Source organism: Oncorhynchus keta, chromosome 14 (genome assembly GCF_023373465.1).
Source record: "Oncorhynchus keta strain PuntledgeMale-10-30-2019 chromosome 14, Oket_V2, whole genome shotgun sequence".
Lineage (NCBI taxonomy): Eukaryota > Metazoa > Chordata > Actinopteri > Salmoniformes > Salmonidae > Oncorhynchus > Oncorhynchus keta.
The window spans coordinates 36678380-36695503 of record NC_068434.1 but is presented as its reverse complement, the minus strand read 5'-3'; the positions used below and the strand labels follow the sequence as shown (position 1 = coordinate 36695503).

The 17124-nt window shown below is 43.1% G+C and overlaps 1 protein-coding gene across 2 annotated transcripts in view; it reads left to right on the top strand.

Moving 5' to 3' along the window:
* Positions 1 to 17124, top strand: part of LOC118393356 (solute carrier family 23 member 2-like) — an 80005-nt gene that overhangs the window by 50809 nt on the left and 12072 nt on the right. For both annotated transcript variants that reach the window (XM_035785959.2, XM_035785958.2), the window contains 5 exons: positions 3306 to 3463; positions 9887 to 9975; positions 10528 to 10598; positions 11062 to 11243; positions 11936 to 12056. In XM_035785959.2, coding sequence (XP_035641852.1) covers positions 3306 to 3463; positions 9887 to 9975; positions 10528 to 10598; positions 11062 to 11243; positions 11936 to 12056 — 621 coding nt within the window. The remainder of the gene's footprint in view (positions 1 to 3305; positions 3464 to 9886; positions 9976 to 10527; positions 10599 to 11061; positions 11244 to 11935; positions 12057 to 17124) is intronic.

Genomic DNA, 17124 nt, shown 5'->3' with positions numbered 1-17124 from the left:
AGCTATCTCTAACTACCTCCAACTAGTCAGTTAAGAACACATTCTTATTTACAATGACGGCCTACCTCGGCCAAACCCTCCCCTAACCCGGCCTACGCTGGGCCAATTGTGCACCTCCTTATGAGACTCCCGATCACTGCCGGTTGTGATACAGCCTGGGATCGAATCCGGGTCTTTAGTGAAGCCTCTAGCACTGCTACTACACGCAGAGACATAAACATGGTATCCACAAGTTCATTTGACTCTGGGTCTGTAGAAAAACGTCTTACAGATGTCTGATCTTAACTTGATCAGTCTTTTGTTGCAGAGAATTGTCCTGAAGGTTCGGGAAATTAAAATGAGTCTTGTGATTGGCTAAAAAATTAGCAGTTCTCTTTCTCTCCATTCGGGGGCAGTCGAGTCATTGGGATCAGTCATTAGGATCAGGGCTCGCTATCTTAAAATAATGTTCTCGCTCGCTCATGCTATAGGCTTAGGTTGTATTACTGCAACACTTAAATGTGCAAGAATGTATCTGAGGTGCAGCCATACACATCAACAACCGTCATTTTACATAACTTAATAACGCATTGTAGTTATTGGTCTCTACTAGGCTACGATATACAAGTGTCGAAACGAGGAAATGCTTTATTTCTATTGTACAGAATGCTTGTAAAATAGATAAATCGCCCGTAGTCTGTTAAAAATGGACCAAATTGTTTCGATGACAATACCAACCAGAGGGCGAACATATCTTGAAAGACTTTGGCTGTAAGCAGGCCTAAGGCAGAGAGGAAGAGGCAAAGTGAGAAGGCTCACTCTCTGCAAAATAAGCCCAATGCGTTTCTATGGGCTTAATCTGCAGATCTAAGCTTGTTGCCTGCCTTTGGGACGACCCCCATTGGGCAAAGACATGAGCATCTCGTCATTATCTACAGATCTCTGACTAAGGTAATCCTGACATCATCTATTTGGAAGCGGTAGAGGTGACCAATAATGCTTGCAATTGAGATCAGCTGTGTGGGTGAATTTAGCGCATATTGATGGTTTAACGAGACCTCAGTTGGCAATAATTTAGTGTCATCGATGGTTGCAATAAGCCCCTTGTTATTTTGTTATATTCCTATAGAGGAATACCCATTAGCTTATTCATAGTCACATAACGAAAGGTTTGAAAACAGATAATCTACTGTTTGTGTTTTCCCTGGCTAAATTGATGATTGACAGATGTAGGCCTACAGTACTGTAGAACGATGAACTTTCCTCCAGTGTGGATGCTCGCCCATGTTTTATACCTAGGCTATGTATAATTTGCAGAGGTGGGTAGAGTACTTAAGTAAAAGTACCGTTCATTTCAGCCTTAAGAAACTACTGAAGTAAGAGTAGAAATAGTATCCGGTCAGAAAACTACTTAAGTACTAGTTACAAATTTTGTTTGGTAATTTTTTTACACCTGTTTGGTAAACTGTGAAAGCAAAACAAAAGGATAACATCTTAGTGCAATTAATTTCTTATTAAAGCCTGACAGCACCATCTTGCAGATGTCCCCCAGCACCATACTCTCCAATGAAAACTGACATTAAACAAAGTCCGTAGGCTGTACAGTTTCAATTGTGGTCATTCAATGTTGACATAATATCTTTCAATGTGCACAATTTCATAAAGCTATATGGTATTGGAATTATTTTACCATTTCAAAACCATTAATGAACATTTATTTCACAATATCATTTCAAGTGTATGTGATGGTAAATGCATAATAAAAATATTTACAGCAAGTGTGATGTTTAATTTTTCACTCCAAATGAACAGGTTAGTGTTACAACAGTCAAACGATCAGTACCGAAATGTCACTATCAATCATGTTACTAGTATGCAAATCAGACACATTTCACCATGGACTTAAAATTGACGTTAAAAAAAAGGATAGATTTTAGCTAATCCTAACCCTATTCCTAACCTTAATCTACTCTAACCTGCTACGTTAATTCTCCTAACCTGCTTCGAAAAGTCCATTTTTGATTAGCTGTATCTCTTCTTTTCTTGGCTGGCCCATTCTCCTCACCCTCGGTTGTGCCGCTACAAGCTGTAAATAAAAAGACAAAAAAAAAAAAAGATTTCTAGTCTGGCACAAAAATCTTACTGAGATGATACACTGACTGTATGACAGAGGTGCTTATAGGCCCTGTCACAAAAACTGAATGACATTTAGACAGAGAGAGAGAGAGAGCAATGCATGGGAGGATGCTGCAGTAGACTGAACCGTAACTTTAGCTAGTTACATGGTTGACACTACAGTAAGCTAGCTTAGACAGCGTATCTCGTTTCAACCTAATGTGATAGCTAGTTACCTAGGCATTTAATTTGCACTTGTCCTCAACTCAATTTCAGCAGCAGAATGATATTTTAGAAATACTTATCTTACTCCAGAAATGTGTAATATTGCAAACGCAGAAGGTAATTAAAGTGCAATTTACCTCGCATATGGACAAGAACCCAAGAACAAAAATATGAAGAGCTGTGGTTGAGATTGAACTGGGTTTGACGGACGAATTTGAGAGTCAATGGATTTAAAAGTTTTGATGACAAGCTATTTTGAATACATTTCCTTGGTCAGCAGCTGTACACACTGGACCACAAAGACACTGAGATAACCATGAATTTAGTTAGCCTATTGCTTGCCCCACCTGCCCTGAATGACGTGTCGCCACTGGTTTTTATGCAGTTGACTGTCTGATTATATGTGTAATATGCAAATAATGCCATGTTGACTCTCTATGTAATATGCAAATAATGACAACTGCCTTGTGTCCTCAGAGATATTCTATTACCTAGGCTGCAACTGAATAACATGGCTTCCTCTCCTTGTCTCCTCTCCTTTATCTGCACTGATGTGAAAAGTAATGCCTGATCGGGATCCTCCCTATTGCTTTAACCTGTCCTTTGTTACCAGTGCAGATGAACAAGAGGAGACAAAAAGTGGAAGCCACTTCAGACAATGTTCAGATGCAGCCATGCCCAGATCAAAAAATGCCATCTCACTGCTTATTCAAGTGTCCTCCTATTTCCCCTTCTATAACACATGTGATGTAACATAGTCTCCCCACTTCTGATGTAACTAAGCCCCTCCCCTTCACACTGATGCTTATGAAACATACTCTTATGAAAGTTGATGCTCTGCTTCACTGTCGCACGCACACACACACACACACACACACACACACACACACACACACACACACACACACACACACACACACACACACACACACACACACACACACACACACACTTTCACAATTTAACCCTCTCTTCTCTCACTCTAGCACTACCTGACATGTTTCAGTGGTACCATTGCGGTGCCATTCCTGCTAGCTGAAGCCATGTGTGTAGGGTTTGACCAGTGGGCTACCAGTCAGCTCATAGGAACTATCTTCTTCTGTGTGGGAATCACCACCCTGCTACAGACGACACTGGGCTGCAGGTACACACACACACACACACACACACACACACACACACACACACACACACACACACACACACACACACACACACACACACAGTGATGGGTTTAGGGCATATGCAGGCACCAAGGGAAACTGTAGACCAGTGTTGTGGCTACAGGCCTATGTCCATAATACTCTAGAATACTCTGCTATTGATCTTCTCTCCTGCACTTTCCCCTTTACTGCTTGTAAAATGTTTTACATCCCTCTCTCCATCTCCTCTCTCTCCTTATACCCTCTGCCTCTCACCCCCTACTCTCTCCTCTGTCCTCGCTCTCCCTCCTCTCTCTCCTTATACCCTCTGCCTCTCACCCCCTACTCTCTCCTCTGTCCTCGCTCTCCCTCCTCTCTCTCTAAGTACCATGTTGGCATAATAGACAGTGAAGAGACTGTGAAAAGTCACTCCTCCATCCTTTCTCTTCCTCTGTTCCTCCTTCATTCCTCTTTTATGTGTGTGTGTGTGTGTGTGTGTGTGTGTGTGTGTGTGTGTGTGTGTGTGTGTGTGTGTGTGTGTGTGGGGTGTGTGGTGTGTGTAATCTTATTGATCACATACACATTTAGCAGGTGTTATTGCGGGTGTAGCAAAATGTGTGTCTGGGGGGTTCCTCCAAACTGGCACCATATTCTGACGGCTCTGGTCAAACGTAGTGCACTATGATATAGGGAGCCATTTGGGTTGTCAGCCATTTGGGTTGTCATGAATGTTTGGTGTCAACAGTAAACCAAACTGTGGGAGAAGATATCCTTAGCTTTACATTCTACACAATGTGGTTAGCGTTAGGGTTATGTTTAGGGCTACATGGTGAGGAGCATTGACTGAATGGACAAACAAGCCATTTTATTTTTTTCTCTCTCTTCCACCTCTCCCTCTACAGGAAACACTCTACCCTTTTCTTTTTCTCTCCTTTTCTCTCCTTTTCTCCTCACTGTGGTTAGAGGTTCAAATTTGACTCCGTGAGTCAGTGTGACCTGAGATGCCCTTCTGTTCTCTCCTCTCTGTCTCTCCCTCCCCTTGCCCACTCTCTCGCTCACTCTAGAAATATGATATCCTTTAGAAATACCACAGCCAGGTTTCATCATTGTTGCCATGGTTATTATCGCTACCACACGTGAATGTGTTGCTAGATGCCATGTCACGTCATGGTAATCTGTTTGTAATTGTGTTTGCACGTCTCAGTCTCATGGCCAAGACACAGCAGCACTGACAGGAAATCACTGCACGCACACGCTGGACACACACGCTGGACACACAGAAGGTACTCCGCTAGTCTCATGGCCTTGAGTGATTCCTGTGTGAAACGAGAGTATTAAGCAGTGTTTTACCGTTTCAGCGGCTACAGTGTCTAATAGTCAGGCTACAGCCCTGAAAAGAACTGGACATACACTCACAGACCAGTGGTATGGCAGACCTCTGTCTGCCTGGCTCTCACACACTCCTCTCAGCTCAAGGAGAAACCAGGCGTTCAGCCACATAGGACTGCTGTGAAAAATGGGTTGATGTAATTTAAGCTGTGTCCAACTGAACCCTTCAATCGAAGAACCATAAATGTGGGCCAAAGAGCTCTATTTTCATGTCATCTGACCATAGCACCGCCTGGAGTTTGATAAACGCCATTGGCACTTGGATTGGAACCGGTTCTACGGTCAGATAACATTAAAACATAGCTATAAGGCCATGCACACCAGTGGTGGGTTTGGCGTTGAAAAAAAGAATATGCAGAAAACTACGTCATACTTATGGTAAAATATCATTTACATTGAGCATGCAATATAGCACAGCATTTGTTTTAGTCTTTTTTTTTTGCTCGTCTTTATCAAGGGTATCAATAGATATGGACCTGACTCTCCTGTCTTTAGTCCTGCAGTTAGGACTGATCACACAGAGAAGCATGCACAGCACTAGCATACACAGAGGATTCACCTATACATAGCATTTGTGCACCATAGAGGGATGTGATTTCCGACAGATAACTTGGGGATAAATGTGTTTTGTTGTCCCGTAGATTGTTTGGAAGAAGTTTCCTTTCTGCTTCATACGTGTTAGTCTACCTATTGCAATAAAAGCACATTTGATGCTGCATTCACACAATCAGAATTCGCTGCTTCTAGTTAAGTTGCCTGTCTAGAAATCAGAGTAGGGCGCACCAACTAAAAGTGTTAACCATCTACCAAGACAACTGGAGAACTTGGCCAGCCTCTCTTAAATAGCACGTGGGCAAGCAAAGGTGAAAGACCTTCCCACTAAGGAGATGGCAACCAGCACAGGTGTAACACATACTGACTAAGGAGGTGACACCAATCGGTGTGCCCCATGCACTAACGAGCTACATGTGCTAAAGTCTAACCGAGAACAAAAACTGTAACTGTTTGCAAAGTATTTCAAGAAACTGGAAAACATATCAAGCAAGTATTTTTATGTTCCACAAGTATTATCAGAGTAACTGTTTTGCACAGATCATTATCAGACTCAAGTTACAAATGCTGGTAAACACTCAAATATATTTTGTTTACATTTTTTCACAAAAGTAATGCCCTGGGCCTTTACTAATCCTGTATTATCAGACCGATATAGACATATTCAGCGCCAGCAATCAACATGTTTTTCTACATGTAACAATGTGCAGGGCTCTAGCTGTGCCACTAGAAATTCTGGTTCGAGTCCAGGCTCTGTCGCAACCGGTCGCGACCGGGAGACGCATGAGGCAGTGCATAATTGTCCCAGCGTCGTCCGGGTTATGGAGGGTTTGGCTGGCATGGATATTCCTGTCCTCTCGCACACTAGCGACTCCTGTGGCGGGCCGGGCGCATTGCACGCTGACACGGTCGCCAGGTGTTTCCTCCGACTCGTTGGTGCGACTGGCTTCCGGGTTAAGCGGGCATTGTGTCAAGAAGCAGTGCGGCTTGGCTCTCGACCTTCCCCTCTCCCGAGTCCGTACAGCAGTTGCAGCGATGGGACAAGACTGTAACTACCAATTGGGGAGAAAAAGGGCTAATAAAAAAATTTAAATAAACTTCCTTCACCACAGATCAGCGAAGCGAAAAAACGATGTTTGCTCGGACTTCTGCAGAGTCCGCCTCACAGTAAATGCTGTATGGCCACAGCAGACGTTGGAGTGACCATGTATAGCCTATAAGTTGCTTTGGATAAAAGTGTCTCTTAAATGCCATTTATTTAATTGTTATTATTATATTCATAGAGTGGGCTATATAGCCTATGCATAGGTGGAGAAGCACTGGGCAATTATCTTTCCAAGGAAACGTACTAAATACATATGATTAGGCTGTAGTTTACTACATTGACATTAATATTGATAAATACCTAGACATAAATATTGATCACCCGTATTGTCTCCGTCTGAACATCATCCCACTCCTATAAAACATAGCTCAAGAGAATATGCAAGTCTCTCCAACTCTGTTTTATTAAAACTACGTCTAGCCTATTGGCTGATTATATCTGGGTAATACCGATAGTCTAATATAATGGTTCACGTGAGATTCAGTGTTAATTTATGTATTTCTTAGGTTATAATTGCCCATTTTGATATTGCCTATGCGCCTAAAATTGCGGTATTGCTTTTGGTTTCGCGACCAATTGTTGTTGTAGTGGGAGTCGGCGGGTGCGGTATGAAAGCTGCGGGAGCGGTATAAATAAATCCGTCCCGCGCAGACCTCTAATGCCCCGATCAGTTAAAAAAATGTTTTTTATATGCCATCTAATGAACATTATCACAGGCTGCGAGAACTCAAAGAAGCATTTGAGAAGTTGTTAGTGAGAGCTGTTCTCTGCTTCATTGTATATCTCTCACAACACAATCTGTAGCCAACTGATCAAACGTCAATATGACGTCCATCTTTTCACTAATGACTGTCATTTCTGTGTCACAAATCACAGCTATCTGAGTCACCTCTGCAACATGGAGAGGGTGGGAGTGGAGGGGGGGAGGAGGAGGAGGGGGGGGGGGCTGAGGTTGAGGGCTGAAGAGATGGATAAGAGGCGACAAAGGCAGGGCGGAAGGGAGGCAAAGAGAAATGGAGAGTGAGTGGTGAGGAGTGCTAGTGGCTGTGTTTGATGAGTCACAGTGTCCAGTGAGGTCAGATCAGTGAGCACACACACTGTTCTAGGAAAGGTGACTTGTTTGTGTGTGTGCTGACATGTGCCCCTACCAGTGTATTTCTAAAGTGTTTCTGTCTGAGTGTAGCTCTGATGTGTGTGTGTTTGCGTGTCAGTGTGTGCACAGCTGGTCCCACCTGGGGACAACATGTGACCCTCTGAAGTAGATGAGTGCTGCTGGGTAAATTGGTGTCTGTGTTTGTCACGATCTCTCCCCCCTTTCTCTCTTGTTCTCTCTCTCTCTCTCTCTCCATCTGTCTCACTCCCCCCACACACACACGTCAGTGAAGATGACACTCAAATGGCCTACTTTCAGTCTAATCTACTATATACTGAGCAAAAATATAAACGGAACATGCAAATATTTCAAAGATTTTACTGAGTTCATATAAGATATAAGGAAATCAGTCAATTGAAATAAATAAATAGGTTCCTAATCTATGGATTTCACATGACTGAGAATACAGATAATCATCTGTTGGTCACAGATACCTTTAAAAAAAATAAAGGTAGGGGTGTGAATCAGAAAAGCAGTCAGTACTGAATGTGATCACCATTTGCCTCATGCAGCATGACACATCTCCTTCGCATAGAGTTGATCAGACTATTGATTGTGGCCTGAGGAATGTTGTCCCACTCCTCTTCAATGGCTGTGCAAAGTTGCTGGATATTGACAAGAACTGGAACACACTGTTGTACATGTCGATACAAAGCTTCCCAAACCAGTGGTCAACATGTCTATGAGTATGCAGGCCATGGAAGAACTGGGACATTTTCAGCTTCTAGGAATTGTGTGCAGATCATGGGGTTATCATGCTTAAACGTGAGACGATGGCAGCAGATGAATGACACAACAATGGGGCTTAGGATCTCATTACGGTGTCTCCATGCATTCAAATTAACATCAATAAAATGCTAAATGTGTTTGTTGTCCGTAGCTTATGCCTGCCCTCACAATGTTGACGTCAGCAAGCTGCTCGCTCACATGACGCCATACTCTAAAACGACGTTGGAGGCAGCTTATGGTAGAGAAATTAACATTCAATTCTCTGGCAACCGCTCTGGTGGGCATTCCTGCAGTCGTCATGCCAGTTGGACGCTCCCACAAAACTTTTGACATCTGTGGTATTGTGTTGTGTGACAAAACTTCACATTTTTAAAGTGGCCCTTTTATTGTCCTCAGCACACGGTGCACCTGTGTAATGATCATGCTGTTTTAATCAGCGTCTTGATATGCCACACCTGTCTGGTGGATGGATTATCTTGGCAAAGGACAAATGGTCACTAACAGGGATGTAACCAAATTTGTTCATAGAATTTGAGGGAAAAAAATAAGCTTTTTGTGCATATGGAACATTTCTGGGACCTTTTATTTCAGCTCATGAAACATGGGGCCAACACTTTACATGTTGCGTTTTTATATTTTTGTTCAGTGTAATAACAATAATGTTAGTAAAGTGATAGTTAATTTGATGTATGTCAAACACTCAAATACAGAGCAGCTTTTCAAGGTACTTAACAGGCAAATGTCTGTGTCATGACTGGTTACTAGTTGTCCTCCTATTTTTATTCATTGTTGACATAGCTAATTTCACCTGCCTTGTACATTTCCATGGATATCAGTTCCATGCTTATTCATCATTTATTAATCTCATCAATCTGGTTGTTGATTAGAGTTAATAATGATGTCCACCTGCACACTGACTGGCCAGCATTCAAATGAATGCTAATTATCAGCCACCACCTGCTTCATTCCAGCGCCACAGCTCTGTAAGTTTCCATGCTGTTGCTGTTACCTAGCCAGGGTAGACCCTGCTTCTGTGTTCACTAGTGACACCTATTGGACAGACAGGAGAACTGTTGGTTACATGACTTGAATCCACAGCCATAAGGGCTACTACGTAACACTGGCATATTCATCACATAACCATCATATGACAGCTGTTATCACACACACTATGGTAACTGACTACAGTTTTCAGCAATTTTACATGTGGGTTGCAGTCACTCCTTGTCCATAAACTGCATTCAAGGAAACTACATCTTTATTATTTTCATTCTAAAGCACATCTATCACTTAAACAAATATGCTTCGTGTGTGTATTAGAGGAATGTGTGTGTGTTCTAATTGAGTGAGTTGCTGGTGTGTGTGTGTGTTGTCACTTAGCTAAAAATATAATAAGATGAGTTGCTGGTGTGTGTGTGTGTTGTCACTTAGCTAATAAGATAATAATCTGTTAATAAGATGCTTCATGTGTGTATTGGTGTGTGGTTGTTGTTCCAGACTTCCTCTGTTCCAGGCAAGTGCCTTTGCCTTCCTGGCTCCCGCCAGAGCAATCCTGTCACTAGACAAGTGGAAGTGCAACGCTACAGGTAAACACAAACAACACACCCCACCAGTGCCTTCATTATGACCTGGTCTCACCCTCACTCTCCTGTCCACGTGATCTGGCATCAGTAGTGCTGACTGGCACCTCAGTTGGCATCAGATGAGGTTTTCAGGTTGGCATCAGATGAGGTTTCCAGGTTCGGTTGGTGTCCTGGAAAAACCTTGTATCTCACTTTTTGTAGATTCTGATTTTATTAAATGTAAATCGATAGTAGTCATGCCCCTCCATGTTCCATGAAAGTTTCATTACTCTGGAAGTAGAACTAATAAAAGTCATACAAAACGCCTTGTGAACTAGCCTGGCTATTTGAGAACTGGTGTCAGCCAGAGTACTTGTGATCCTCCATGGCGATAGATCAGAAATCAAACCGTGACTTTTAACTTTTTTTTTTGAGATGCACGTATTTTTCCAGGACGCAGACGATAACAGAATGATAAATGTGTTTTAAGCTTTCTTTTATATGTCCTTTCTGTTTTCTTTTCTTTTTTTTCTCACTCCATCTTTCTCTCTGTTACCTTCTCCGTCCCTCTGTCAGTGGTTCCTTCCATGTTCAACGAGACTGAGCTGCTCAACACTGAACACATCTGGCATCCCCGGATACGAGAGGTGAGAGAGGAGTTAAATGCGAGACGGAAGGGGAGGGAGCAGGAGATATTTTATAGTATCCAATCTTTACACTACATAGTGTACAGCGAGAGGTCTACTCCTGTGTTCTGTGTCAGTATTGTTCAAATCCCATGTTAGAGAGCACATCCCAGTGATACCCTCTGGGCCTACACTGAATCGCAGAGTAGATAGAGTTCTAAATGATGTTTGTTTAAACCTGTTGCTGTGACTCAGCCTTTGGCCTTGTGTGTTTGCGTGCGTGTGTGTTTGTGTGTGAGAGTGTGACAGAGGCCTTTAACTCGCATTAACCTTTTATAAGGCTTGTGTAAGCGGGTTTGGTAACCCTGTTTTGATGCGTGTGTGAGGCGGTAACTCAATCACGATGTCACAATGAATAGAATTAGAGACGAGGACGTCGATAGACTATCAAGGCTGTACCAAAGTCTGTCTCTTTGCCCTCCAGATTCAGGGGGCTATCATTGTGTCGTCTCTGATAGAGGTGTGTATTGGCTTCCTGGGGCTCCCTGGGCTCTTGTTGAAATACATCGGGCCCCTAACTATCACCCCGACTGTGGCCCTCATCGGCCTGTCTGGCTTCCAGGCTGCAGGGGAGAGAGCAGGGAAACACTGGGGCATCGCCATGCTGTGAGTAGTATACTGTGGCTCTACTCTCTGCTGACTCACACCTTTATAGTCCCCTATACATTCCCCAGCCCTCTATATGTTTTCCTATAGTGTCTGTTGTCTTTGTCTTGTTATGATGCATGGCAAATTTAGGTGAAAACAGAAAGTAAAATGATTTCTTATCTCATCGATCTTTTGTTATCCTATAAGACTGACTCCCGCCCCACAGAGGCATCCTTAGCCAATCAATTATCATAGCAGCCCATTAAATAGCCAATCAGAATGAATTACCGGCAGACTCAGTCGCCCCTGCGGAATGGAGGTGGGAACCCTTAGTGCTCCAGACAGTCCTCTAGGCCTAGGTTCGGAAGGACTGTTGGTAATTGTTTGTGTCTGCTACATTGTTATTCATTTATTTATTTAGTCTCTTTCGGGAAAATGTGTCTTGCGACTCATCTCAAACAACATAACATCTGTGTTTCTTGGCTATGTAAACTTCTTTGAGTTATCAATGAATTGATTTCATTGTGTTTTTTGAGAATTACACCTTTGGATTCGGCTGTCTTTTTTTTTGCAGTCTTCAACAACGGGTTATTGGTTCTCTTGACAAAACTGTTCTACATATCAAAGCAGATAGTGGATGTGTGCTTAGTGCTTTTCCTTGACCCCTGACTTCTGTATTTCTTGCTCATCTTCTCTCTCCCTCTCTCTAGGACTATATTCCTGGTGTTGTTGTTCTCTCAGTATGCGAGGAACGTACAGCTTCCTCTACCCATCTACAAGGCTAAGAAAGGTTGGACCTCTTATAGATTACAGCTCTTCAAGATGTTCCCTGTGAGTACCCTGACACACACACACACACACACACACACACACACACACACACACACACACACACACACACACACACACACACACACACTCACAGAGAGAGAGAGAGAGATGTGCATGCACAGAGAAATACACTGGTAGGAGCATACACACCTAAATACACATCCCCTTTCCTGGAGTGTGCTTATTGATCCAGTCCATCACAGTGCCATGTGAGATAAGATAAATGGGCACACACTCCTCCATCTCTCTCCGTCTTTTAGATACCTCTTTCCATCCTCCCATTACCTGTCCAGTCCTGCTGTTCAAATCTTATTCACCCTCCCCCGTCTCCTCCTCCCCCGTTCCTCTTAATAAGATCTGAAATGATTCAGCCCTCTGTGGTGCCCTTTTGACTTTGTTTTTCCCTGTTCTGAGCTGTATATATATCTCCTGTGTGCCTGTCTGTCTGGTCGTATGTGAAATTTGTTTAGCCTACTACTTACTAAAACTGCATTCTGTGTACTAATCATACTACATACTATTTAGAACATACTGTTTGGTAAAAACGTATGCAGTAAGCAACAAATATCAACATACTACTCATCCATACTGAGAATGTGTCATCTAATGCGCAATCGTGCTTGTTCCTTACCATTCGTAACTTTCTGTTTTTGCATACCCAAACGGCCTACTATTTAGTATGCATGTACGGGTATTCGGACGTGGCCTGTGTGTTGTAGACCGCCTGTACCCTCCATTCTGTTGGCAAATGTGCAATCACTGGAGAATAAGCTGGACAAGCTCAGTTTGAGACTATTACATAAACAAAACATTAAGAAAAATAATATCCTATGCTTCTCTGAGTCATGGCTGAACAAGTACATGGATAATATACGGTTAGCTGGGTTTTCTGTGCATTGGCAGGAGAGAATGGTAGTGTCCAGTAAGCTCCGGGGGAGGGGTGTGTCTCTTTGTTAACAACAGCTGGTGCGCAATTTCTTATATTAAGGAAGGGTCAAGGTTCTGCTCGCTTGTTAGAATATCTCATGATAAACTGTAGACAACTATTTAACACAAGTTTTCATCTATATTTTTCGTAGTTGTTTATTTACCACCACAAACCGATGCTGACACTAAGACCGCACTCAACTAGCTGTATATGGCCATAAACAAACAACAAAATGCTCATACAGAGGCGGCGTTCCTAGTGGCCGGGGATTTCAATGCAAGAAAACTCAAATCAGTTTTACCTCATTTCTACCAGCATGTCACCTGTGCAACTAGAGGGAAAACTATTTTAGATCAGCTATACTCCACACACACCGAGGCGAATACAAAGCTCTCCCTACTTTTGATGTCTGGCCATAACTCTATCCTCTTGATTCCTGCTTACAAGCAAAAACTCAAAAAGGAGGAATCAGTGACTCACTCAATACGCAAGTTGTCTGATGAAGCGGATGCTAAGCTACAGGACTTTCGCTATTGAGGAGTTTACCACATCAGTCACTAGCTTCATAAATAAGTGCATCGATTACGTTGTCCCCACAGTGACCATACGTACGTGCATATCCCAACCAGAAGCCATGGATTATAGGCAACATCCGCACTGAGCCAAAGACTAGAGTTGACGCTTTCAAGGAGTGGGCAGCCCAGCAATGCAAGCCTACCAGACAGGCTAAATATTTATATGCTAACTTCAAGGCAAGCAAAACAGAACAATGTGTAAGAGCACCAGCTGTTCTGGATGACTGTGTGATAACTCTCTCCGTAGCCGATGTGAGTGAGCCCTTTAAAAAGGTTAACATTCGCGAGGCCTCAGGGCCAGATGGATTATCAGGATGCTTACTCAGAGCATGTGCTGACCAGCTGGCAATTGTCTTCACTGACATTTTCAACCTCTCCCTGACCCTGTCTGTAATACAGTGCATTCCGAAGGTATTCAGACCCCTTAACTCTTTCCACATTTTGCTACGTTACAACCTTACTCTAAAAAATAATTACATTGTTGATCCCCCTCATCAATCTACACACAATACCCCATAATGATGAAGCAAAAACAGGTTTTTATAAATTAACAGAAGTATTCAAAATAAAACACAGAACTATCACATTTACATAATTATTCAGACCCTTTACTCAGTACTTTGTTGAAGCACCTTTGGCAATGATTACAGCCTCATTTCTTCTTGGTTATGATATGATACTACAAGCTTGGCACACCTATATTTGGAGTTCCTCCCATTCTTCTCTACAGATCCTCTCAAGCTATGTCAGGTTTGATGGGGAGCATCGCCACACAGCTATTTTCAGGTCTCTCCAGAGATGTTAGATTGTGTTCAAGTCCGGGCTCTGGCTAGGCCACTCAAGGACGTTCAGAGACTTGTCCCGAAGCCACTCCTGCATTGTCTTGATTGTGTGCTTAGGGTTGTTGTCCTGTTGGAAGGTGAATCTTAACCCCAGTCTGAGGTCCTGAGCACTTTGGAGCAGGTTTTCATCAAGAATCGCATGCTCTGTGCATCTTTCCCTCTATCCTGACTAGTCTTGCAGTCCATGCCGCTGAAAAACAACTCCACAGCATGATGCTGCTACCACCATGCTGCACCAGGCCAAATAGTTTAATCTTGGTTTCATCAGACCAGAGAATCTTCTTTCTCATGGTCTGAGAGTCTTTAGGTGCCTTTTTGGCAAACTCCAAGAAGGTTGTATGTGCCTTTTACTGAGGAATGGCTTCTGTCTGGCCACTCAACCATAAAGGTCTGATTGGTGGGATTCTGCAGAGATGGTTGTCCTTCTGGAAGGTTCTCTCATCTCCACCGAGGCACTCTGGAGCTCTGTCAGAGTGACCATCGGGTTCTTGCTCACCTCCCTGACCAAGGCCGTTTTCCCCGATTGCTCAGTTTGGCCGGGAGGCCAGCTCTAGGAAGAGTCTGAGTGGTTCCAAACTTCTTCCATTTAAGAATGATGGAGGCCACTGTGTTCTTGGTGACCTTCAATGCTGCAGACATTTTTTCGTACCCTTCCTCAGATCTGTGCCTCGACACAATCCTGTCTCGCGTGTCTATAGAAAATCCCTTCAACCTCATGGGTTGTTTTTTTTTCTCTGACATGCACTGTCAACTGCCTTTCCAAATCATGTGCAATCAATTGATTTCACCACAGGTGGTCTCCAATCAAGTTGTAGAAACATCTCAAGGATGATCGATGGAAACAGGATGCACCCAAGCTAAAATCTGAGTCTCATAGCAAAGGGTCAGAATACTTACAGTACCAGTCAAAACATTGGGCACACCTACAGTGGGAGAACAAGTATTTGATACACTGCCGATTTTGCAGGTTTTCCTACTTACAAAGCATGTAGAGGTTTGTAATTTTTATCATCGGTACACTTATACTGTGAGAGACGCAATCTAAAACAAAAATCCAGAAAATTACATTGTATGATTTTTTTTAAGTAATTCATTTGCATTTTATTGCATGACATAGGTATTTGATACATCAGAAAAGAAAAGCAGAACTTAATATTTGGTACAGAAACCTTTGTTTGCAATTACAGAGATCATATGTTTCCTGTAGTCCTTGACCAGGTTTGCACACACTGCAGCAGGGATTTTGGCCCACTCCTCCATACAGACCTTCTCCAGATCCTTCAGGTTTCGGGGCTGTTGCTGGGCAATACGGACTTTCAGCTCCCTCCAAAGATTTTCTATTGGGTTCAGGTCTGGAGACTGTCTAGGCCACTCCAGGACCTTGACTTCTTACGGAGCCTCTCCTTAGTTGCCCTGGCTGTTTGCTTCGGGTCGTTGTCATGCTGGAAGGCCCAGCCACAACCCATCTTCAATGCTCTTACTGAGGGAAGGAGGTTGTTGGCCAAGATCTCGCGATACATGGCCCCATCCATCCTCCCCTCAATACGGTGCAGTCGTCCTGTCCCCTTTGCAGAAAAGCATCCCCAAAGAATGATGTTTCCACCTCCATGCTTCACGGTTGGGATGGTGTTCTTGGGGTTGTACTCATCCTTCTTCTTCCTCCAAACACAGCAAGTGGAGTTTAGACTAAAAAGCTCTATTTTTGTCTCATCAGACCACATGACCTTCTCCCATTCGACCTCTGGATCATCCAGATGGTCTTTTGCAAACTTCAGACGGGCCTGGACATGCGCTGGCTTGAGCAGGGGGACCTTGCGTGCGCTGCAGGATTTTAATCCATGACAGCGTAGTGTGTTACTTTTCTTTGAGACTGTGGTCCCAGCTCTCTTCAGGTCTTTGACCAGGTCCTGCCGTGTAGTTCTGGGCTGATCCCTCACCTTCCTCATGATCATTGATGCCCCACGAGGTGAGATCTTGCATGGAGCCCCAGACCAAGGGTGATTGACCGTCATCTTGAACTTCTTCCATTTTCTAATAATTGCACCAACAGTTGTTGCCTTCTCACCAAGCTGCTTGCCTATTGTCCTGTAGCCCATCCCAGCCTTGTGCAGGTCTACTTACACAGCTCTCTGGTCTTGGCCATTGTGGAGAGGTTGGAGTCTGTTTCATTGAGTGTGTGGACAGGTGTCTTTTATACAGGTAACGAGTTCAAACAGGTGCCGTTAATACAGGTAATGAGTGGAGAAAAGGAGGGCTTCTTAAAGAAAAACGAACAGGTCTGTGAGAGCTGGAATTCTTACTGGTTGGTAGGTGATCAAATACTTATGTCATGCAATAAAATGCAAATTAATTACTTAGAAATAATATAATGTGATTTTCTGGATTTTTGTTTTAGATTCTGTCTCTCACAGTTGAAGTGTACCTATGATAAAATTTACAGACCTCTACATGCTTTGTAAGTAGGAAAACCTGCAAAATCGGCAGTGTATCAAATACTTGTTCTCCCCACTGTACTTATTCAAGGGTTTTTCTTTATTTTTACTATTTTCTACATTGTAGAATAATATTGAATACATAAACTATGAAATTACACATGTGGAATCATGTAGTAGCCAAAAAAGTGTTAAGCAAATCAAAATATATTTTATATTCTTCAAAGAAGCCACCCTTTGCCACGATGACAGCTTTTGCACACTCTTGGCATTCTCTCAACCAGCTTCACC